The following is a 24,146-nucleotide window of genomic DNA, read 5'->3' as shown; positions in this document are numbered from 1 at the left end:
CAAATATATTTAATAATTGAGATTCTTCAAAGTAGCCACCCTTTGCCTTGATGACAGCTTTGCACACTTTTGATGCCAAGAGTGTGCAAAGCTGTCATCAATGTAAATGGTGGCTACTTTGAAGAATCTCAAATATAAAATATATTTTGATTTGTTTAAACCTTTTTTGGTTACTACATGATTCCATGTGTTATTCCATAGTTTTGATGTCTTCACTATTATTCTACAATGTAGAAAATACTAAAAATAAAGAAAACCCCTTGAATGAGTAGGTGTGTCCAAGCTTTTGACTGGTACTGTATATTGATCTCATCTTTCCACTGTGTTTTTTATTTTTTTATCCACCGTGCCCCTCTTTCTGTGTCGTTCAACCACTGTTTAGTGTTCTCTGTCTGTACATTAAAGTAGAGTAGTAGAAGAAGAAAAGGAGGAGACCCAAAAGGAGAAGTGGAGACAAAACAATAGAACTGTGGCGAAGGAAAAGGTGCTGTAATTGCTTCCACAGCTCTTAGTAGTCTTGGCTTTGGTGAGCTTGTATTTGTACACCACTGGGTCATCTTGGGAAAAAATCAAAAGAGTAGGAAGCAAAAAACAACTTTTGATGAACAAGGTCGAGACAGACAGAGGGAAAGGACGCCATATCCGATCCAATCCGTCTAGCCCGCAGACGACTTAGCCGGTTACCATGGCCGTGGCCTGGGTCGTCTCCATGGTGATGGAGACTAACCACAGATCTAGGATCAGATTACCCTTACCCCCAACCCTAACCATACAAGGATGACAAGATATTTGACCGTGTATTAATGGTTAGGGTAAACTTCTACCTACTTCAGGGTCCTATTCATTACTGCACACCGTAGCAAAATGTTTTGCAACGGAAAACAAAAACAAGCCTTTCTTATTGGACAAGTCCAGGTAGTCCCTCCCAGGTAAGGTTGTTTTGAGGTTGGATCTGGGTGATTTAGGTTCTAGGTTCCATGTTCTAGACCTGGGTGGAGAACGAGCGTCGGAGAGGGGGCCGCCCCTCAGGGTGGGCGGGGCAGGGGGCGTGGTGCTCGGAGATGGAGGGCAGGTCTAAACTTCGCTGGAGATGAAGCGCCGCGAGGGGAGGAGCACATCGGGAGGGGCGGGGCACAGGTATGGCTGATGGTCATGTGATCTCAGTGTACGGTAGTCTTGGAACCTGGGGGAGGGGAGAGAGAAGGAGAGAACAAGGTTAGGAGGCAAGAAGGATATGAATGTGTTAAAGAATTAGAAGTACAGGGTGACAGAGGGAAATAATACAAATGGGATTGGAAGATTTAAAGAGGTAAATGTCTGTGTTGGGAGGGGATGGACAAGGTTTAGACAGAACGGGTTTCATAACGCTGGAAAAGGGGAGGGTATTATTATTGAACAGTATAATCTATTTAAAGTTGATTTATCCAGGTTAATCATAAGAGATATGAGGGTTAACCAGGCGTGAGAACACATGTAGCAACCAAACCAATAAACTAAAGAGACCCATAAAAAAATACCCTTCTTGTAAGAATGAATATGAACGAACGAATTCATTGAATTCACATTCATATTTGAATTCATATTTACAAGAGATGTGAGGATGGCTCATTTTATGAGAACACTATCCCCTGTGACCCCCCAGCCCTTACCTGAGGGCAACTTAACTTTTCAAGTGGACTCTCCACGCGAGGTAGGGTGGACAGCTGCATGCCGTGGGGGGGCTGAGGGCGCTGGGGGGGCAGCGGGGGCAGGGCTGACGCCGTCTGCTGGAAGTTGTTGATCACACATGTCACCTGGTAGAGAGAGGTGGAGATTGAAAGAGGGATGGAAAGAGAGACAGAGAGAGAGAATGAGAGCGATAGATGGAGAGAGAAGGGGTAGGGAGAGAAGGAAAGAGAGTAGGAGAGAGAGAGAGAGAGAAAGAGTCTGTAAAAATGTGCTGCTGAAGACAAGTTATTTAAAGTGATGTAAATTGAAACATTGCAGCTCTAACTTGAAACTGAATGGGTAATGCCCCCATCCTCCACTTCCACCCTCCTACTTGCACCCCCATCCCCACCTCTACTCCCACCACTACCCCTACCCCCATCTCCCCATCTAGCCCTCATCCCCACCTCTACTCCCCAGTCCCCTCACTAGGAAGACAGCGATGGCCCCTCCAGTCAGGTATCCAGCTAGGACGTTACCCACCCCTACCCACCACCCCTACCCGCCACCCCTACCCGCCACCCCTACCCCCACTTCTACCACCTCCCCATCCCCTACTCCCCAGTCCCCTCACCAGGAAGGCAGCGATGGCCCCTCCGGTCAGGTATCCAGCCAGGACGTCACCCCAATGGTTCCTGTACTCCGTGACCCTCACCACCCCCACCAGCACAGCCAGAGACAGGAGGGTCAGACACAGGGTGGGCTTGGTCAGCCGGGTGCCCTTTGTACGGAACACCAGCGTCACGTACATCTGAAACACACACACAGAAAGGAATAGTTAATTTAAAAGCTACTCTGCAGACACACACACACAGAGGTGGAGGTTAAGATGCAAGCAGAGATATAAAGTCTAGATATACAGTACATCCACAGAAGCGAACACAGAGCTATACATTCTAGATATACAGTACCTCCACAGAAGCGAACACAGAGCTATACATTCTAGATATACAGTACCTCCACAGAAGCACACACAGAGCTATGAAGTCTAGATATACCTCCACAGACGTACACACAAAGCTATAAAATCTAGATATACAGTACCTCCACAGAAGCACACACAGAGCTATAGTCTAGATATACAGTACCTCCACAGAAGCATACACTATAAAGTCTAGATATACAGTACCTCCACAGAAGCACACACAGAGCTATAGTCTCGATATACAGTACCTCCACAGAAGCATACACAGCACTATAAAGTCTAGATATACAGTACCTCCACAGAAGCACACACAGAGCTATGAAGTCTAGATATACCTCCACAGACGTACACACAAAGCTATAAAATCTAGATATACAGTACCTCCACAGAAGCACACACAGCACTATAAAGTCTAGATATACAGTACCTCCACAGAAGCACACACAGAGCTATAGTCTAGATATACAGTACCTCCACAGAAGCACACACAGAGCAATACATTCTAGATATACAGTAACTCCACAGAAGCACACACAGAGCTATGAAGTCTAGATATACCTTCACACACAAAGCTATAAAATCTAGATATACAGTACCTCCACAGAAGCACACACAGCACTATAAAGTCTAGATATACAGTACCTCCACAGAAGCACACACAGAGCTATAGTCTAGATATACAGTACCTCCACAGAAGCACACCCAGAGCTATAAAGTCTAGATATACAGTACCTCCACAGAAGCAGACAGAGCTATAGAGTCTAGATATACAGCACCTCCACAGAAGCACACACAGAGATATAAATTCTAGATATACCCTCTACCTCCACATAAGCACATAGAAATGTACGGAAACATACATTCACACTTCAAAACAGTGATATCAGAAAACATATCTCTATTCTTCCCGGTGTCACACTTTATTCCTTCCCCTCTAACTTCCCCCTAGTTCCTACCACTGTGTAGACAGCAGAGTAGATGCTGAGGGCCGCGTCCTTGGAGGGGAAGGACTTGCGTGCAGACGCAACCAGGTAGGGGTTCCCGGTGCATGCGCGGCGCTCTGTGATGTACTGCATGGGGGACTGGCAGCCCAAGACTGTGTAGTTGGGGCGGCAGGCAGACAGGAAGTGAGGGGTCTGGTTTCCTGTCACCACCTGGCCCGCGTTGGCAAAGATGGTGGTGGCGAAGAGGCCAAAGGAGTAGACACCTGAGGGGGTGGAGGAGGAGAAGGGGGGTGGAGGAGGTGGAGGGTAAAGGGAGAGGATGGGGGAGGAGAGAGAGGGGGATGGGAAGAGAGGGAGAGGAGAAGGGAGAAATAGAGAGACAGACGAGAGGGCAGAGAGAGATAAAACCCTTCATTCTATGCTGAATGACAGTAGTGAGGCAGCATGCCAATATATTGTACAATATATTAGGACCAATATACACCAGGTTCAATATGGTCTAATGTACAGTGGGACCTATAGCCGAGGCTCACCCAGGAAGCGTACTATCCTGCGGAGGAGGGGGTTGAAGTAACAGCAGTCAGCCGTCACAATGGTCTTCTCCTGAGCCCCCTCCGCTTTCACAAAGAACGTTGTCACCTCTCCAATCAGAATCTACAGACAGACGGACAGACGGACAGAGAGAAAGGCAGAGAGGTTAGTGTAAAACACCGAAAGGGCTACGAGCAAATCCAAACCCACTACATAAGAACGGTCTCCTGTATTTGTTCACAGTATACTCAGTTCATGTATATGGCATTATTTATGGCTAGTTTCAGCCAGCCACAGTAACCTATGTGGTCATACAGTATTAACAGTACAACAACTGGAAGTATTCCACTCTGTTACTTTCCTCTGGAGAAGTAACCCGCCGACTGTACATTACATTTTTATGGTTGTTGCATAATCAATGTTCAGTGGTGGAAACAGCAGGGCAGGACCCTGGTTTAGTGTGGAGAGGAGGTGGGTACTGGTTTAGTGTGGAGAGGAGGTGGGTACTGGTTTAGTGTGGAGAGGAGGTGGGTACTGGTTTAGTGTGGAGAGGAGGTGGGTACTGGTTTAGTGTGGAGAGGAGGTGGGTACTGGTTTAGTGTGGAGAGGAGGTGGGTACTGGTTTAGTGTAGAGAGGAGGTGGGTACTGGTATAGTGTGGAGAGGAGGTGGGTACTGGTTTAGTGTGGAGAGGAGGTGGGTACTGGTTTAGTGTGGAGAGGAGGTGGGTACTGGTTTAGTGTGGAGAGGAGGTGGGTACTGGTTTAGTGTGGAGAGGAGGTGGGGACTGGTTCAGTGTAGAGAGGAGGTGGTTACTGGTTTAGTGTAGAGAGGAGGTGGGTACTGGTATAGTGTAGAGAGGAGGAGGGTACTGGTATAGTGTGGAGAGGAGGTGGGTACTGGTTTAGTGTGGAGAGGAGGTGGGTACTGGTTTAGTGTGGAGAGGAGGTGGGTACTGGTTTAGTGTAGAGAGGAGGTGGGTACTGGTTTAGTGTGGAGAGGAGGTGGGTACTGGTTTAGTGTGGAGAGGAGGTGGGTACTGGTTCAGTGTAGAGAGGAGGTGGGTACTGGTTTAGTGTAGAGAGGAGGTGGGTACTGGTTTAGTGTGGAGAGGAGGTGGGTACTGGTTTAGTATGGAGAGGAGGTGGGTACTGGTTTAGTGTAGAGAGGAGGTGGGTACTGGTTTAGTGTGGAGAGGAGGTGGGGACTGGTTCAGTGTAGAGAGGAGGTGGGTACTGGTTTAGTGTGGAGAGGAGGTGGGGACTGGTTCAGTGTAGAGAGGAGGTGGGTACTGGTATAGTGTGGAGAGGAGGTGGGTACTGGTATAGTGTAGAGAGGAGGTGGGTACTGGTTTAGTGTAGAGAGGAGGTGGGTACTGGTTTAGTGTAGAGAGGAGGTGGGTACTGGTATAGTGTGGAGAGGAGGTGGGTACTGGTTTAGTGTGGAGAGGAGGTGGGTACTGGTTTAGTGTGGAGAGGAGGTGGGTACTGGTTTAGTGTGGAGAGGAGGTGGGTACTGGTTTAGTGTGGAGAGGAGGTGGGTACTGGTTTAGTGTAGAGAGGAGGTGGGTACTGGTATAGTGTGGAGAGGAGGTGGGTACTGGTTTAGTGTGGAGAGGAGGTGGGTACTGGTTTAGTGTGGAGAGGAGGTGGGTACTGGTTTAGTGTGGAGAGGAGGTGGGTACTGGTTTAGTGTGGAGAGGAGGTGGGTACTGGTATAGTGTGGAGAGGAGGTGGGTACTGGTTTAGTGTGGAGAGGAGGTGAGGACTGGTTCAGTGTAGAGAGGAGGTGGGTACTGGTTTAGTGTAGAGAGGAGGTGGGTACTGGTTTAGTGTAGAGAGGAGGTGGGTACTGGTTTAGTGTGGAGAGGAGGTGGGTACTGGTTTAGTGTGGAGAGGAGGAGGGTACTGGTTTAGTGTGAAGAGGAGGTGGGTACTGGTATAGTGTGGAGAGGAGGTGGGTACTGGTTTAGTGTGGAGAGGAGGTGGGTACTGGTTTAGTGTGGAGAGGAGGTGGGTACTGGTTTAGTGTGGAGAGGAGGTGGGTACTGGTTTAGTGTGGAGAGGAGGTGGGTACTGGTTTAGTGTAGAGAGGAGGTGGGTACTGGTATAGTGTGGAGAGGAGGTGGGTACTGGTTTAGTGTGGAGAGGAGGTGGGTACTGGTTTAGTGTGGAGAGGAGGTGGGTACTGGTTTAGTGTGGAGAGGAGGTGGGTACTGGTTTAGTGTGGAGAGGAGGTGGGTACTGGTATAGTGTGGAGAGGAGGTGGGTACTGGTTTAGTGTGGAGAGGAGGTGGGGACTGGTTCAGTGTAGAGAGGAGGTGGGTACTGGTTTAGTGTAGAGAGGAGGTGGGTACTGGTTTAGTGTAGAGAGGAGGTGGGTACTGGTTTAGTGTGGAGAGGAGGTGGGTACTGGTTTAGTGTGGAGAGGAGGAGGGTACTGGTTTAGTGTGAAGAGGAGGTGGGTACTGGTATAGTGTGGAGAGGAGGTGGGTACTGTTTTAGTGTGGAGAGGAGGTGGGTACTGGTTTAGTGTGGAGAGGAGGTGGGTACTGGTTTAGTGTGGAGAGGAGGAGGGTACTGGTTTAGTGTGAAGAGGAGGTGGGTACTGGTATAGTGTGGAGAGGAGGGTACTGGTTTAGCGTGGAGAGGAGGTGGGTACTGGTATAGTGGGGAGAGGTAGATACTGGCATAGTGGGGAGAGGTGGGTACTGGTTTAGTGTGGAGAGGAGGTGGGTACTGGTTTAGTGTGGAGAGGAGGTGGGTACTGGTATAGTGTGGAGAGGAGGAGGGTACTGGCATAGTGGGTAGAGGTGGGTACTGGCATAGTGGGGAGAGGTGGTTACTGGTTTAGCGTGGAGAGGAGGTGGGTACTGGTATAGTGGGGAGAGGTAGATACTGGCATAGTGGGGAGAGGTGGGTACTGGTTTAGTGTGGAGAGGAGGTGGGTACTGGTTTAGCGTGGAGAGGAGGTGGGTACTGGTATAGTGTGGAGAGGAGGAGGGTACTGGCATAGTGGGGAGAGGTGGGTACTGGTTTAGTGTGGAGAGGAGGTGGGTACTGGTTTAGTGTGGAGAGGAGGTGGGTACTGGTATAGTGTGGAGAGGAGGAGGGTACTGGTTTAGCGTGGAGAGGAGGTGGGTACTGGCATAGTGGGGAGAGGTGGGTACTAGTTTAGTGTGGAGAGGAGGTGGGTACTGGTATAGTGTGGAGAGGAGGTGGGTACTGGTTTAGTGTGGAGAGGAGGTGGGTACTGGTTTAGTGTGGAGAGGAGGTGGGTACTGGTTTAGTGTGGAGAGGAGGTGGGTACTGGTTTAGTGTAGAGAGGAGATGGGTACTGGTATAGTGTGGAGAGGAGGTGGGTACTGGTTTAGTGTGGAGAGGAGGTGGGTACTGGTTTAGTGTGGAGAGGAGGTGGGTACTGGTTTAGTGTGGAGAGGAGGTGGGTACTGGTTTAGTGTGGAGAGGAGGTGGGTACTGGTTTAGTGTGAAGAGGAGGTGGGTACTGGTTTAGTGTGGAGAGGAGGTGGGTACTGGTATAGTGGGGAGAGGTGGGTACTGGCATAGTGGGGAGAGGAGGTGGGTACTGGTTTAGTGTGGGGAGGAGGAGGGTACTGGTTTAGTGTGAAGAGGAGGTGGGTACTGGCATAGTGGGTAGAGGTGGGTACTGGTATAGTGGGGAGAGGTGGGTACTGGCATAGTGGGGAGAGGTGGGTACTGGTATAGTGGGGAGAGGTGGGTACTGGCATAGTGGGGAGAGGTGGGTACTGGTATAGTGGGGAGAGGTGGGTACTGGTATAGTGGGGAGAGGTGGGTACTGGTATAGTGGGGAGAGGTGGGTACTGGCATAGTGGGGAGAGGTGGGTACTGGCAGAGTGGGGAGAGGTGGGTACTGGCATAGTGGGGAGAGGTGGGTACTGGCATAGTGGGGAGAGGTGGGTACTGGCATAGTGGGGAGAGGTGGGTACTGGCATAGTGGGGAGAGGTGGGTACTGGCATAGTGGGGAGAGGTTGGTACTGGTATATTGGGGAGAGGTGGGTACTGGAATAGTGGGGAGAGGTGGGTACTGGCATAGTGGGGAGAGGTGGGTACTGGTATAGTGGAGAGAGGAGATGGGTACTGGTATAGTGGAGAGAGGTGGGTACTGGCATAGTGGGGAGAGGTGGGTACTGGTTTAGCGTGGAGAGGAGATGGGTACTGGCATAGTGGGGAGAGGTGGGTACTGGTATATTGGGGAGAGGTGGGTACTGGCATAGTGGGGAGAGGTGGGTACTGGTATAGTGGGGAGAGGTGGGTACTGGCATAGTGGGGAGAGGTGGGTACTGGTATAGTGGGGAGAGGTGGGTACTGGCATAGTGAGGAGAGATGGGTACTGGTATAGTGGGGAGAGGTGGGTACTGGTATAGTGGGGAGAGGTGGGTACTGGCATAGTGGGGAGAGGTGGGTACTGGCAGAGTGGGGAGAGGTGGGTACTGGCATAGTGGGGAGAGGTGGGTACTGGTATAGTGGGGAGAGGTGGGTACTGGTATAGTGGAGAGAGGAGATGGGTACTGGTATAGTGTAGAGAGGTGGGTACTGGCATAGTGGGGAGAGGTGGGTACTGGTTTAGCGTGGAGAGGAGATTGGTACTGGTATAGTGGAGAGAGGTGGGTACTGGCATAGTGGGGAGAGGTGGGTACTGGTTTAGTGTGGAGAGGAGGTGGGTACTGGTTTAGCGTGGAGAGGAGATGGGTACTGGTATAGTGGAGAGAGGTGGGTACTGGCATAGTGGGGAGAGGTGGGTACTGGCATAGTGGGGAGAGGTGGGTACTGGTTTAGCGTGGAGAGGAGATGGGTACTGGTATAGTGGAGAGAGGTGGGTACTGGCATAGTGGGGAGAGGTGGGTACTGGCATAGTGGAGAGAGGTGGGTACTGGCATAGTGGGGAGAGGTGGGTACTGGCATAGTGGGGAGAGGTGGGTACTGGTATATTGGGTAGTGGTGGGTACTGGTATAGTGGGGAGAGGTGGGTACTGGCATAGTGGGGAGAGGTGGGTACTGGTATATTGGGTAGAGGTGGGTACATGCATAGTGGGGAGAGGTGGGTACTGGTATATTGGGTAGTGGTGGGTACTGGCATAGTGGGTAGAGGTGGGTACTGGCATAGTGGGTAGAGGTGGGTACTGGCATAGTGGGTAGAGGTGGGTACTGGCATAGTGGGTAGAGGTGGGTACTGGCATAGTGGGTAGAGGTGGGTACTGGTTTAGTGTGGAGAGGAGATGGGTACTGGTATAGTGTGGAGAGGAGGAGGGTACTGGTTTAGCGTGGAGAGGAGGTGGGTACTGGCATAGTGGGGAGAGGAGGTGGGTACTAGTTTAGTGTAGAGAGGAGGTGGGTACTGGTTTAGTGTGGAGAGGAGATGGGTACTGGTATAGTGTGGAGAGGAGGAGGGTACTGGTTTAGCGTGGAGAGGAGGTGGGTACTGGCATAGTGGGGAGAGGTGGGTACTAGTTTAGTGTAGAGAGGAGGTGGGTACTGGTTTAGTGTGGAGAGGAGGTGGGTACTGGTTTAGTGTGGGGAGGAGGAGGGTACTGGTTTAGTGTGAAGAGGAGGTGGGTACTGGTATAGTGGGGAGAGGTGGGTACTAGTTTAGTGTAGAGAGGAGGTGGGTACTGGTTTAGTGTGGAGAGGAGGTGGGTACTGGTTTAGTGTGGAGAGGAGGTGGGTACTGGTTTAGTGTGAAGAGGAGGTGGGTACTGGTATAGTGGGGAGAGGTGGGTACTAGTTTAGTATAGAGAGGAGGTGGGTACTGGTTTAGTGTGGAGAGGAGGTGGGTACTGGTTTAGTGTGAAGAGGAGGTGGGTACTGGTATAGTGGGGAGAGGTGGGTACTGGCATATTTATCTCTCGTAGACAAAGATGTAGATGATGCAGTTATGTGAAAGACATAACTACTGTATAGAGTTATCTAGTGCTATGGATAGTTCTTTATACATTGATACTGCTGCTTAACACAGCGGACAAGATTTACCACGTGACATGGTTGTAAACTGTTTTTCTGGCTGAGAAGACGTCATTAGCTAACCAGATTACAACCACATAGAATTTTTTTTACTGGTTGCAACAAAAAAAGGGTGTAAAAAACATCCTTTTATGACCAGTAAACAACCTGACCAGAATGTCAGAAAAACGTCAGGAAAACGTTGTCACAGTACATCCAGTTTTGCCCCACTGGCATTTACAACAGCCATGGTTCAGCAGGGTTATGCCTTCCCAATAGTACCCATGTATAGTAACGAATAAAAGTAGTCTTAAACAGGACTGTGTCCCAAATGGCACCCTATTTCATGCATAGTGCACTACTTTTGATCAGGGTCCATGGGGTTCTGGTCAAAAGTAGTGCACTATATAGGATAATAGGGTGCCATGTGAGATGCAAACGATGCCATTCATATGCATGGTCTCTGTCCCTACGGGTGCTGAACTCTGAAGATGACTCAACCACATCACAGGCTAACGCTAATACTGTCTCCTCTCATTCCCCTTCACTCTACAGAGGCCTGAGGGCCCCAGCGAGGGCTCAGATGTTAGCATACACTCCTAGAAAAAAGGGTTCCAAAAGGGTTCTTCGTCTATCCCCATAGGATCATATTTTGGGGTTCCAGGTAGAACTCCTTTCCACAGAGGGTTCTACATGGAACCCAAAAGGGTTCTCCTGTTGGGACAGCTGCAGAAACACTTTTGGAACCCTTTTTTCTAAGATTGTACGTACGTGCGTGTGTGTGTGCGTGCGTGTGTGTGTGTGTGTCTCTGTTTACCGCTCCATAGCCCGAGGAGGACCAGGTAGTGGCAGAGATCTAGGTCTGGGTCTTCTAATCATCTGTCAGTGTGAGAGTCACACTTGAAGGCTGTCGTGAATAGCAGAGGAGAAGTGAGGGGAGGAGAGGAGACGGGAGGAGACAAGAGGAGAGGAGGAGGAGATGTGTAGGGCTTTGTAGGATCCTTGATCCTTCCCTTGTGATGTCAGACTATCTGAAGTAATGTGAAAGCTGTGCAAGAGCAAGAAGGATGTTTTTCAAATGGAAGGAACAGTATCTAGCATCAGAGAACACTCTTTTCAGGGATTCCCAAACTCTTTAGATACATTTTTCAAAAGCCTGGATGAATGCTGTAGTTCAATTAAATCTTATTACATACGGATCTAAACACATACTCTTCCATGTAGAACCCTTTACACAGAGGGTTCTACATGGAACCCAAAATAGTTCTACCTGGAACCAAAAGGTGTTCTACCTGGAACCAAAAAAGGTTATTCAAAGGGTTCTCAAATGGGGACAGCCGAAGAACCCTTTTAGGGTCTAGATTGCACCTTTTTTTCTAATATTGTTCAGTATGCGGTGAGATTTAGCTGTGTAGCGTTTCAGCATCCCACGCTCCTACCGCACCATGCATACTGCATGATCGTGTACCCTACATCCCACGCTCCTACCGCACCATGCATACTGCATGATCGTGTACCCTACATCCCACGCTCCTACCACACCATGCATACCGCATGATCGTGTACCCTACATCCCACGCTCCTACCGCACCATGCATACCGCATGATCGTGTATCCTACATCCCACGCTCCTACCGCACCATGCATACTGCATGATCGTGTACCCTACATCCCACGCTCCTACCGCACCATGCATACTGCATGATCGTGTACCCTACCTCCCACGCTCCTACCGCACCATGCATACCGCATGATCGTGTACCCTACATCCCACGCTCCTACCGCACCATGCATACCGCATGATCGTGTACCCTACATCCCACGCTCCTACCACACCATGCATACCGCATGATCGTGTACCCTACATCCCACGCTCCTACCGCACCATGCATACCGCATGATCGTGTACCCTACATCCCACGCTCCTACCGCACCATGCATACTGCATGATCGTGTACCCTACATCCCACGCTCCTACCGCACCATGCATACTGCATGATCATGTACCCTACATCCCACGCTCCTACCGCACCATGCATACTGCATGATCGTGTACCCTACATCCCACGCTCCTACCGCACCATGCATACTGCATGATCGTGTACCCTACATCCCACGCTCCTACCGCACCATGCATACTGCATGATCGTGTACCCTACATCCCACGCTCCTACCGCACCATGCATACTGCATGATCGTGTACCCTACATCCCACGCTCCTACCGCACCATGCATACTGCATGATCGTGTACCCTACATCCCACGCTCCTACCGCACCATGCATACTGCATGATCGTGTACCCTACATCCCACGCTCCTACCGCACCATGCATACTGCATGATCGTGTACCCTACATCCCACGCTCCTACCGCACCATGCATACTGCATGATCGTGTACCCTACATCCCACGCTCCTACCACACCATGCATACTGCATGATCGTGTACCCTACCATCACCCCACGCTCCTACCGCACCATGCATACTGCATGATCGTGTACCCTACATCCCACGCTCCTACCGCACCATGCATACCGCATGATCGTGTATCCTACATCCCACGCTCCTACAGCACCATGCATACTGCATGATCGTGTATCCTACATCCCACGCTACTACCGCACCATGCATACTGCATGATCGTGTACCCTACATCATCGGTCTCTCTCTGTCAAAGGGTCCTGTGATCATCGTAGGGGCTCAGCAGTATTCTGATCAGAGCTGTATAGAGGATCTAACAGGGGTTAGGGAGATAAAGGGCTTGTGTGTGAGTATGTGTGAATCTGTGTCAAAGGGGAGGTCTCTGTGTGTGTGTGATCAGGTGAGAGGTTGGGTGTGTGCTACTGAGGATCTAAAGAGAAGAGGTTGAAACAGGGGTTGTGTGATCCACTGGGCTAACTCCCACTATGACCACCATGATAGAGAGTGTGTTTTCTAGGTGTGTGTGTGTGTGTGTGTGTGTGTGTGTGTGTGTGTGTGTGTGTGTGTGTGTGTGTGTGTGTGTGTGTGTGTGTGTGTGTGTGTGTGTGTGTGTGTGGTGAAGCAGGGATGTGAGGAAGTGAGCAGGGATGTGAGGAAGTGAGCGGTGAAGCAGGGATGTGAGGAAGTGAGTGGTGAAGCAGGGATGTGAGGAAGTGAGTGGTGAAGCAGGGATGTGAGGAAGTGAGCGGTGAAGCAGGGATGTGAGGAAGTGAGTGGTGAAGCAGGGATGTGAGGAAGTGAGTGGTGAAGCAGGGATGTGAGGAAGTGAGTGGTGAAGCAGGGATGTGAGGAAGTGCGCGGTGAAGGCGGGGATGTGAGGTGGTGAAGCGGGGATGTGAGGAAGTGAGTGGTGAAGCAGGGATGTGAGTGGTGAAGCAGGGATGTGAGGACAGCGGTATTGTGACGTGCTCTGTGATGTGGGGTGAATCCTAAAGCAGCTACGGGACTCAAACAGAGAGGTAAATGGAGAACAGCTATGGTGTAAAACCTTTTGTGAACATGGGGTCTATTTGTTTGGATGTGGAGTGGAGGTTATGTGTAATGTAATTGTGCTCTCTTGTGCTCCTACTCTGTTGCACTTTGAACCTTTTAATACAAATGTCGATTCTGATTCCCTACAGGGACTGGATGCACAGTCGGAGGAAAACCTTGTAACCTCAGGATCTCACCACAGGCGCGATTACAGCGTACCGTCAAACGTCAATACAACTCAATGGAAACCCATTAGATGAGTCGAGGCTTGAAATTGACCCAATATGGCAACCCTAATTAACAGAACCAACATCGCAACCCGTCTTATAATGGACTGTAATGGACTTCACACAGGCCTCATTTCTTCATCAATATTAACACACACAACACATGTTAAGTGACTAAACATTCACCACGTTGGGTTCAGTGTTAGCCTCTAGGCCTAGTGTTAGTGGTTAGTGTTTAGTGTTAGTCTGTAGTGTGTGTGTCTTTTTATAGGTGAGATAACATTTACCAGTGTTCTACTACAGCAGTATAAAGGGAGGGGAAACGTTGAATCATTTATACATAATAACACATTTTAAACAGTCAGCTATGGCATATCCTCTAACCAGGAGCCTTTACATAATTAACATGCACAAGTACACACACACACACACACACCACACACACACATACTGTATGTATGCACACGTACAGTACCAGGCATACACACACAAACGCATCGCTGCACAGGCCTATGGGCATGAATAAGCATAGACACACACACACTGAGGTTTGTTTGCAATGTCAGGCCCTTAGTGAATTCATGTGAACTGCTGCTGCCACAATATTATCAATAGGTAAACACTCTTAAAGAGACTTAGATTGTGTTAGACATACTGGTGACAATGAGTTTACATAACTGGCACTCACAGAGGAGAAGAACCTACAAATACTGGTATTCTGCTGTCTGTGACACTCAAAGACACTGCTGGACTCCAACGTGGCGCTTTAGATCAGAAGATGAGAAGTGAAGAGAGGACTGATAGAGAGATGTGAAACACTAGTTAGAAGAGATCAAATCAACCAAAGATGGACATGCTCCTTCCTGCTGACTTTCAAGAGTGGCAGGGAGGGATGGAGGAAAGGAGAGGGAGAAAGAGAGATAGAGAACGAGAGGGACAGAGAGAGAGAGATGGAGATGAAGAAAAATGAGGGAGGAGAGAGAGACAGAGGGAGAGATAGGGAGAGAGAGAGGGGGGGGAGAGAGAGAGCGAGCGAGAGACAGAGAGAGAAAGACAGAGAGAGAGAGAAGTGGATAGATGAAGAGGGTGACCAACGATGACTGATACTGGCTGTCTTGTCTTCTCCTTCAGAGAGGATCACATTCCTGTGTTTTCCTTTGAAATGTGTGTGTGTGTGTGTGTGTGTGTGTGTGTGTGTGTGTGTGTGTGTGTGTGTGTGTGTGTGTGTGTGTGTGTGTGTGTGTGTGTGTGTGTGTGTGTGTGTGTGTGTGTGTGTGTGAGCGAGAGAGAGAGTCTATGTGTGAACTGTGTGTGTGTGTATACTGTATCAGTGTGTGTGTGTGTGTGTGTGTTGGTGCTTGTGACTGCTGGTAGATCTGTCAAATCTAACAGTTGGAAAGTGGAAGAGCTTTCTCATGTCCAACAGTGGAGCGTGTTCAGGAGTCACAGACGTTTACAATAGAAGAGGAGAATGGATGATGGAGAGACGAGGGGAGAAGTTAATAAGTGATATAGAGATTTTGCAGATAATGATGATGGACAGCGGTAGGGTTGGGCGGTATGCAGATATTCATACCGTCGTACCGTTTCTGTACCATCCCGGAGCGTACGGTATTACCGGAAGTGCACACAAGGGGTGCTATTTCAACCCAAACTATTATTATTATTATTATTTCCTAAAACAATTTAGGCAACAGGGATCTTGATCCAGGAAGGGATTGAATGTCTCTGCTGTAACCTAGAAGCTTGATCTTGACATCTAGCCACCTAGCTAGCAAGTTAGCAAGTCATTTATTTGACACATCTTGTTTTTCTTGTAGATATACTTAACTTATAAGCAGTGGCGTATCACACACCCGCGCAAAGAAAATAACTCAAATAAAATAAAGTTAAACTAAATGTATGTATGTGGGTGCTACGCCACTGCTTTTGACTAAAGGTTTGACTCCTGTGTTCCACAGGGATGCTGGTCCATGTTGACTCCAGTGTTCCACAGGGATGCTGGTCCATGTTGACTCCAGTGTTCCACAGGGATGCTGGTCCATGTTGACTCCAGTGTTCCACAGGGATGCTGGTCCATGTTGACTCCAGTGTTCCACAGGGATGCTGGTCCATGTTGACTCCTGTGTTCCACAGGGATGCTGGTCCATGTTGACTCCAGTGTTCCACAGGGATGCTGGTCCATGTTGACTCCAGTGTTCCACAGGGATGCTGGTCCATGTTGACTCCAGTGTTCCACAGGGATGCTGATCCATGTTGACTCCAGTGTTCCACAGGGATGCTGGTCCATGTTGACTCCAGTGTTACACAGGGATGCTGGTCCATGTTGACTCCAGTGTTCCACAGGGATGCTAGTCTATGTTGACTCCAGTGTTCCACAGGGATGCTGGTCCATGTTGACTCCAGTGTTCCACAGGGATGCTGGTTCATGTTGACTCCAGCGTTCCACAGGGATGCTGGTCCATGTTGACTCCAGTGTTCCACAGGGATGCTGGTCCATGTTGACTCCAGTGTCCCACAAGGATGCTGGTCCATGTTGACTCCAGTGTTCCACAGGGATGCTGGTCCATGTTGACTCCAGTGTTCCACAGGGATGCTGGTCCATGTTGACTCCAGTGTTCCACAGGGATGCTGGTCCATGTTGACTCCAGTGTTCCACAGGGATGCTGGTCCATGTTGACTCCAGTGTTCCACAGGGATGCTGGTCCATGTTGACTCTAGTGTCCCACAAGGATGCTGGTCCATGTTGACTCCAGTGTTCCACAGGGATGCTGGTCCATGTTGACTCCAGTGTTCCACAGGGATGCTAGTCTATGTTGACTCCAGCGTTCCACAGGGATGCTGGTCCATGTTGACTCCAGTGTTCCACAGGGATGCTGGTCCATGTTGACTCCGGTGTTCCACAGGGATGCTGGTTCATGTTGACTCCAGTGTTCCACAGGGATGCTGGTCCATGTTGACTCCAGTGTTCCGCAGGGATGCTGGTCCATGTTGACTCCAGTGTTCCACAGGGATGCTGGTCCATGTTGACTCCAGTGTTCCACAGGGATGCTGGTCCATGTTGACTCCAGTGTTCCACAGGGATGCTGGCCCATGTTGACTCCAGTGTTCCACAGGGATGCTGGTCCATGTTGACTCCAGTGTTCCACAGGGATGCTGGTCCATGTTGACTCCAGTGTTCCACAGGGATGCTGGTCCATGTTGACTCCAGTGTTCCACAGGGATGCTGGTCCATGTTGACTCCAATGCTTCCCACAGTTGTGTCAAGTTGGCTGGATGTCCTTTGTGTGGTGGACCATTTTTGATACACACAGGAAACTGTTGAGCGCGAAAAACCCAGTAGCGCTGCAGTTCTTGACACAAACCTGTACTTTTTGGGATTCTGTGTGTATTGTTTTGTGTTGCTAGGTATTATTACACTGCAGGAGCTAGAAACACACGCATTTCCCTGCACCTGCAATAACATCTGCAAATCTACGTAAGTGACAACAATGAACTTTGATTTGATATTTCCCTATTGTTCGTTACACATCGTCATCTTACGGTATACACGTGCGTGCGTGCGTGCGTGTGTGTGTGAGAGAGAGAGATGGGGTCCCAATGAATAGTTAGTGCCTTACAAATTCTATATAGTGTAAACATCACACAACGTTCGTAATGACATACATGGCATAGAGTCTCACAAACCAGTCCTAGTGTTACCATGACGATTTAGCTTCCTACCCACACTCTCTCTAGCTCTTCCTTCTCTCTCATCCTTCCTTTATTCTCTCTTTCATTCCTGCCTGGGCAGACTTCCCGGTCGCTTTGTGGAGAATCTAGGTTACAGTCCAGACAATTTCTCCCCATCTATCTCTCGCTTTCTATTCCATTTCATATGATCTCCCTCTCTCTTTCTATTCCATTTCATATGATCTCCCTCTCTCTTTCTATTCCATTTCATGTGATCTCCCTCTCTCTTTCTACTCCATTTCATGTGATCTCCCTCTCTCTTTCTATTCCATTTCATATGATCTCCTTCTCTCTTTCCGTCTTTCCCTCTCTTTCTATCCCTCTCCTTTTCTCTGTCTCACAGTTCAACAAAATCCTGTTTGGTCTCACTAAATTCTTCAAAACTGTGTGTTTTAGTGAGTTTTAGTGGGATTAGGAGGCTAATCTCAGAGATCAGTGTGGGGACAATTTGCTATCTAGACCGCGACAGAGGGGAGAGTAGTGTGTGAGAGAGAGAGACAGACAGACAGACAGACAGACAGACAGACAGACAGACAGACAGACAGACAGACAGACAGACAGACAGACAGACAGACAGACAGACAGACAGACAGACAGACAGACAGACAGACAGACAGACAGACAGACAGACAGACTATCCCTCTACTCTGTCTCTCACCTCTTTTTCTTTATATTGGGGGGAACCAATCTCAATATCCAGATCCCATTCAGTGGGACCGAGACAGAGGGGAAGGGTGTTGATGTGACACCACAACAATCCTCTCTCCTCTGGGTCTCTCTGGTTGCGTCCTAAATTTCACCCTTTTCCCAACATAGATAGTGCACTACTTTTGCCCAGGACCCATACCAAAAGTAGTGCATTATATAGGGAATAGGGTGGCATTTGGGACACATCCTATGTATGGTTATCAGCAGCAGCAGCTCTATCTGCCTGTCAGGATCCATTCCATAATTCAGGAGGAGAAGGGTACTTCCTACGGCTTGACTGACAGGCAACACAAACACACAAACAACAAGCCTCTCTCTCTCTCTCTCTCTCTCTCTCTCTCCCTCCCTCCCTCTTTCACTCTGTCGTTCTTCCTCTTTCCTCTACTTTCTTCTTTCCTCCCCCTCTACTCTTTTCTCTTTATATCGCCCTCTAAACTCCCTCTCTCTCTGCCCTCTATCCTTCTCCTCTTTCTCTCTGTCTGCCCCTCTTCTCTCTTTTCTCTCTCAACTGTCTCTCTCTTTTTCTCCTTTCGCTACCTCGCCCTCTCTCCCTCCAAAATGTTCCAAGGGCTTAGTAGCAGAACAGAGAACAGCTCTTCAGGGCACCAGTATTTAGCATTAGGTGGGTGTGTGTGTGTGACCCAGATATTTACAAGTTTCTAAAATAGGTCTTCAACTTCAAGCTGAGTTCCCATTCACCATGTCCCCTCCTATAGCGCACATGCATTATATGTAGGGTATTCTCAGACTTTATTGAACAGACAGAGAGAGAGGATGACAGTGTGGAATAGGAGGTTGTGTCAAAAGGCAGTAGGCCGGGTTTAAACCTACTGTATGCCGACACCGTAAACGTGTACTGGAGGCTGCGGCATTACCACTACACCAGCCAGACTACTTCCACATTCTATATATACATGGCTAACATGACCAAACGTTAATGCTGTATGTTGAGCAGACGATCAGTTCAAATGTTAAACTGGTAAGTGCTTGTAACTCAACCCTCTCATTGTGTAGGTCCAGGGTTGGCTTGTCACACACAACACACGCACACACACACGCACACACATGTAATTAGCCACCGGGGCTTACAGTCCAGATATGGTATAAGTAGTGCTTCCAACTGCAGTGTTGCCATGTAGATGGCTACTGTAATTACTACTAGGCTGAGTGGTGTGTGTGTGTGTGTGTGTGTGTGTGTGTGTGTGTGTGTGTGTGTGTGTGTGTGTGTGTGTGTGTGTGTGTGTGTGTGTGTGTGTGTGTGTGTGTGTGTGTGTGTGTGTGTGTGTGTGTGTGTGTGTGTGTGTGTTGGCCAGAATTGTGCCACACTTAGCCTTGGCATTCCCAATGGCTCTCATAGTGTGTAGAGCCTCCACACACACACACCTGCATACACACACCTGCACACACACACCTGCATAGACACACCTGCACACACACACACCTGTACACACACACACCACACACACACACACACACCTGCACACACACACACACCACACACACACGACACACACACAAACTGGTGGTGAGATGTATCCTTCACACAGTGTGTAACCCATTTCCGTAGCTGGAAGTGAAGGATGCTAGCTGCCTGCTGTCCGCCCACACACACCAGACTACAGACCCTGTGATGTGCAGAGATGTTCTCTCTCGTATACGGATACATAGAGGCAGACACATATTCACACACACACAAGCAGGTAGTTGCGCTCACACACTTGCATGGATGCACATATACAGTAAAACACACTTACCATGCTGTACAGATTCACTGTCTCTCACAAATACTGTCATCTGCATATAGACAAGCACACACACCCCCACCCATCCACCCACCTATCTATCCATTTATACTGAACAAAAACATAAACACATCATGCAACAATTTCAAAGATTTTACTGGGTTACAGTTCATATAAGGAAATCAGTCTATTGAAATAAATTCATTAGGCCCTAATCTATGGATTTCACATGACTGGTAATACAGATATTCCCAGTTAGTCATCTGTTAGTCACAGATACCTTAAAAAAAGGTAGGGTCGTGGATCAGAAAACCAGTCAGTATCTGGTGTGACCACCATTTGCCTCATGCAGCACAACACATCTCCTTCGCATAGAGTTGATCAGGCTGTTGATTGTGGCCTGTGGAATGTTGTCCCACTCCTCTTCAATGGCTGGATATTTTTTTTTATTTTTTTTTTATATATTTTTTTTTTTATCCCCTTTTCTCCCCAATTTTCGTGGTATCCAATCGCTAGTAATTACTATCTTGTCTCATCGCTACAACTCCCGTACGGGCTCGGGAGAGACGAAGGTCGAAAGCCATGCGTCCTCCGAAGCACAACCCAACCAAGCCGCACTGCTTCTTTAACACAGCGCGCCTCCAACCCGGAAGCCAGCCGCACCAATGTGTCGGAGGAAACACCGTGCACCTGGCCCCCTTGGTTAGCGCGCACTGCGCCCGGCCCGCCACAGGAGTCGCTGGAGCGCGATGAGACAAGGATATCCCTACCGGCCAAACCCTCCCTAACCCGGACGACGCTAGCCCAATTGTGCGTCGCCCCATGGACCTCCCGGTCGCGGCCGGCTGCGACAGAGCCTGGGCGCGAACCCAGAGACTCTGGTGGCGCAGTTAGCACTGCGATGCAGTGCCCTAGACCACTGCGCCACCCGGGAGGCCCAATGGCTGGATATTGGTGGGAACTGGAACACGCTTTTGTACATGTTGATCCAGAGCATCCCGAACATGCTCAATGGGTGACATGTCTGGTGAGTATGCAGACCATGGATGAACTGGGACATTTTCAGCTTCCAGGAATTGTGTACAGATCCTCGTGACATGGGGCCGTGCGTTATCATGCTGAAACATGAGGTGATGGCGGTTTATGAATGGCACGACAATGGGCCACAGGACCTCGTCCCGGTATCTCTGAGCATTCAGATTGTCATCGATAAAATGCAAATGGGTTTGTTCTCTGTAGATTATGCTTGCTCATACCATAACCCCACCGCCACCATGGGGCACTCTGTTCACAACGGTTGGATGTACTGCCAAATTCTCTAGCACAACGTTGGAGGCGGCTTATGGTAGAGAAATTATCTGGCAACAGCTCTGGTGGACATTCCTGCAGTCAACATGCCAATTGCACGCTCCCTGTGACAAAACTGCACATTTTAGAGTGACCTTTTATTGTCCCAAGCACAAGGTGCACCTGTGAATGTCATGCTGTTTAATCAGCTTCTTGTTATGCCACACCTGTCAGGTGGATGGATTATCTTGGCAAAGGAGAAATGCTCACTAACAGGGATATACACAAATTTGTGTCCAAAATTAGAAAGAAATAAGCTTTTTGTGGGTATGGGTACTTTTATTTTAGCCCATGAAACATGGGACCAACACCTTACGTGTTGCGTTTATATTTTTGTTCAGTGTACATACAATCTAATGTCCAAAGCCAGAGATTGCAGAAGTTCCAGTTTTCAGTGCAACTTATGGCTTCAATAAGCACTATGGCGTGTGTCCAGTCCCTTGCCCACCCCTGTAACACTCAGCCACAGTCCACCACTGTTAATACCAAACCCTTAATGTACTGGGCTCAGAGCCTTAATGAAGTGATAGGAGTGGACTGAAGTGGAGCATAGAGACCAGCCTGGAGGGGAAGGTCAAGGGTCAGCTCTGTCTATGGGGTTCACTTCTACTTGTACAATGTATAATTTATACTATACTGTAGTGTCTAATACTCATCCACGCATACTGCAGATATATGAATGCATTGACATCCCATGGGAACACACACACATACCATGCACACTGACGCCACACACACACACACACACACACACACACACACACACACACACACACACACACACACACACACACACACACACACACACACACACACACACACACACACACACACACACACACAGACTCACACACACACACTTTCACACTCACCACATATGCTGCTGCTACTGTCTATTATCTATCCTGTTGCCTAGTCACTTTACCCCTACCTATATGTACATAGCTACCTCAGTTACCTCGTATTCCTGCACATTGACTCGGTACTGGTACTCCCTGTATATAGACATGTTATTTTGACTCATTATTGTAACTCGTTATTCAATGTGTATTTATTCCACATGTCACTATTTGTATATACTGTATATATAGATATTTATTCATCTTTAACTCTGCATTGTTGGAGTAAGTAAGCATTTCCCTGGTAGTCTACACCCGATGTTTACGAAGCATGTGACAAATTCAATTTCATTTGAAAGCATATGTGTGTCAGTCTGTGTGGGAAGAAACCTCTGATATTATATATACACATGCTGCATACTCACTGACACACATACATATGGTACACACTTGCTCAACATAAAGTGTGTGCTGCACAAATTGACTTCAATAGATAAAACAAATCTATGCATTATTCCTCCAAAGAATGTTAGAAACACATGTAAAACAGCAGGAGAAGACACGTGGATACACACCCACTTATAAACACACACCTCCGTCCAAACACCACGTGTGTGACGCTACGCCAGGTGTGTGTGTGTGTTTGTCTGTAGGCTACTCCAGTCCAGTCTTACCGTGACAGTGGGGATAGCGGTGACCAGAGAGTAGACCAGTGCCGGCGGTGCCTTGCTGTCGTCCTCGGGTCCGGGGTACGGTTTGGAGAACGTCTTGTCGAAACAGAAGAACCCTTGGACGTGAACGGGGAACGTGTCTGTGTACTCAAAGTAGTACGCCAGGAGAACCGTCCCAGCCATGATCACCAACTGGAAATAGAACATGGTTCTAGGTTTAGAAAGAACGGAAGAGAACTGAAGAGAACCGAAGGATAGTAAGGTGGATGAATGGGGGATGGGAAAACAAAAAGAAACGATTGATGAGAAAAAGAAGAGAGGAGAAGGAGGCGATTCCTTTTTGAGCGAGGTGACATATGCTTCCGAAGTGTGTAGAATGAAAGAGAGCAAAAGAGGACAGAGAGAGAGATAATGAGAGAGAGAAACAGAGAGAAAGAGGGAGAGAAAAAAAGAGGAGAGAAAAAAAAGAGGATAGAGAGAGAGAGAGATAGACACAGAGGGAGAGAGAGAGGGAGAGAGAGAGAGAGAGAGAGAGAGAGAGAGAGAGAGAGACAGAGAGAGAGAGAGAGAGAGAGACTGAGAGAGAGAGAGAGAGAGAGAGAGAGAGAGAGAGAGAGAGAGAGAGAGAGAGAGAGAGAGAGACAGAGAGAGAGAGAGAGAGAGACAGAGAGAGAGAGAGAGAGAGACTGAGTCTGAAGGATGAGGGTAAAAGAAAGAAACAGAAAATTAAGAAAGATGCTGCTGTTCTGTAAAGGGAAAAAAAATAAATGAGGCAGAGAAAGAGAGAGAGAGAGAGAGAGAGAGAGAGAGAGAGAGAGAGAGAGAGAGAGAGAAATAGGTGGGAAGAGCAAGGAGGATAGCACAAGTGCAAGCATGGGAGGGAGGGAAAGGGGGTGTGTGCTGTGTGTGTGTGTGTGTGTGTGTGACGCTGGTGTGCTGTCGATCACATGCAGTGTTCTGCATGAGTGGTAGTGGCCGTACACTAGAGTGAGAGGTGATTCACAAAAACATATATGGAGAATAAAATGTGCACAGCATGATACTAAACATCTGTTAGTACGTTATCATGAATGTGTGTGTGTGTGTGTGTGTGTGTGTGTGTGTGTGTGTGTGTGTGTGTGTGTGTGTGTGTGTGTGTGTGTGTGTGTGTGTGTGTGTGTGTGTGTGTGTGTGTGTGTGTGTGTGTGTGTGTGTGTGTGTGTGTTCGAGAAACACTGGACATGTGCATGTGTAAATGAATTGTACACATTCATTGACTGTATTTCTTGTCTGTGGGTGGGCACAGCAGGTGTGTGTATTCATAGACTGTTTATAACCATACATCCATATTGTCCTGTGGAGC

General features: G+C 48.7%; 1 protein-coding gene across 1 annotated transcript; it reads right to left on the bottom strand.

The window, feature by feature from the left end:
• Window positions 1-297: 297 nt before the first annotated feature.
• Window positions 298-23,196, bottom strand: LOC120041741 (phospholipid phosphatase-related protein type 5-like). Its single transcript, XM_038986602.1, has 6 exons — window positions 22,808-23,196; window positions 4,110-4,230; window positions 3,589-3,839; window positions 2,282-2,458; window positions 1,666-1,793; window positions 298-1,183 (listed from the first exon to the last, which is right to left on the bottom strand). Exons 1-6 carry the CDS (start codon window positions 23,009-23,011, stop codon window positions 1,075-1,077), a joined length of 990 nt encoding a protein of 329 aa, XP_038842530.1. The 5' UTR covers window positions 23,012-23,196; the 3' UTR covers window positions 298-1,074.
• Window positions 23,197-24,146: the final 950 nt, after the last annotated feature.

Source organism: Salvelinus namaycush, unplaced genomic scaffold (assembly GCF_016432855.1).
Source record: "Salvelinus namaycush isolate Seneca unplaced genomic scaffold, SaNama_1.0 Scaffold524, whole genome shotgun sequence".
Classification (NCBI taxonomy): Eukaryota; Metazoa; Chordata; class Actinopteri; order Salmoniformes; family Salmonidae; genus Salvelinus; species Salvelinus namaycush.
This window is presented reverse-complemented; position numbering and strand designations above follow the sequence as displayed.

What these genes read in the sequence shown, in the direction of transcription:
- LOC120041741 (XM_038986602.1), bottom strand. Translation starts at nt 23,011, where the DNA reads ATGTTCTATTTCCAGTTGGTGATCATGGCTGGGACGGTTCTCCTGGCG. An exon ending in CAGGATAGTACGCTTCCTGG is followed by an intron (nt 3,840 to 4,109) that starts GTGAGCCTCGGC and finishes CCACCCCCTCAG; the next exon opens with GTGTCTACTCCTTTGGCCTC. An exon ending in GGGCCATCGCTGCCTTCCTG is followed by an intron (nt 1,794 to 2,281) that starts GTGAGGGGACTG and finishes TCTCTCTACCAG; the next exon opens with GTGACATGTGTGATCAACAA.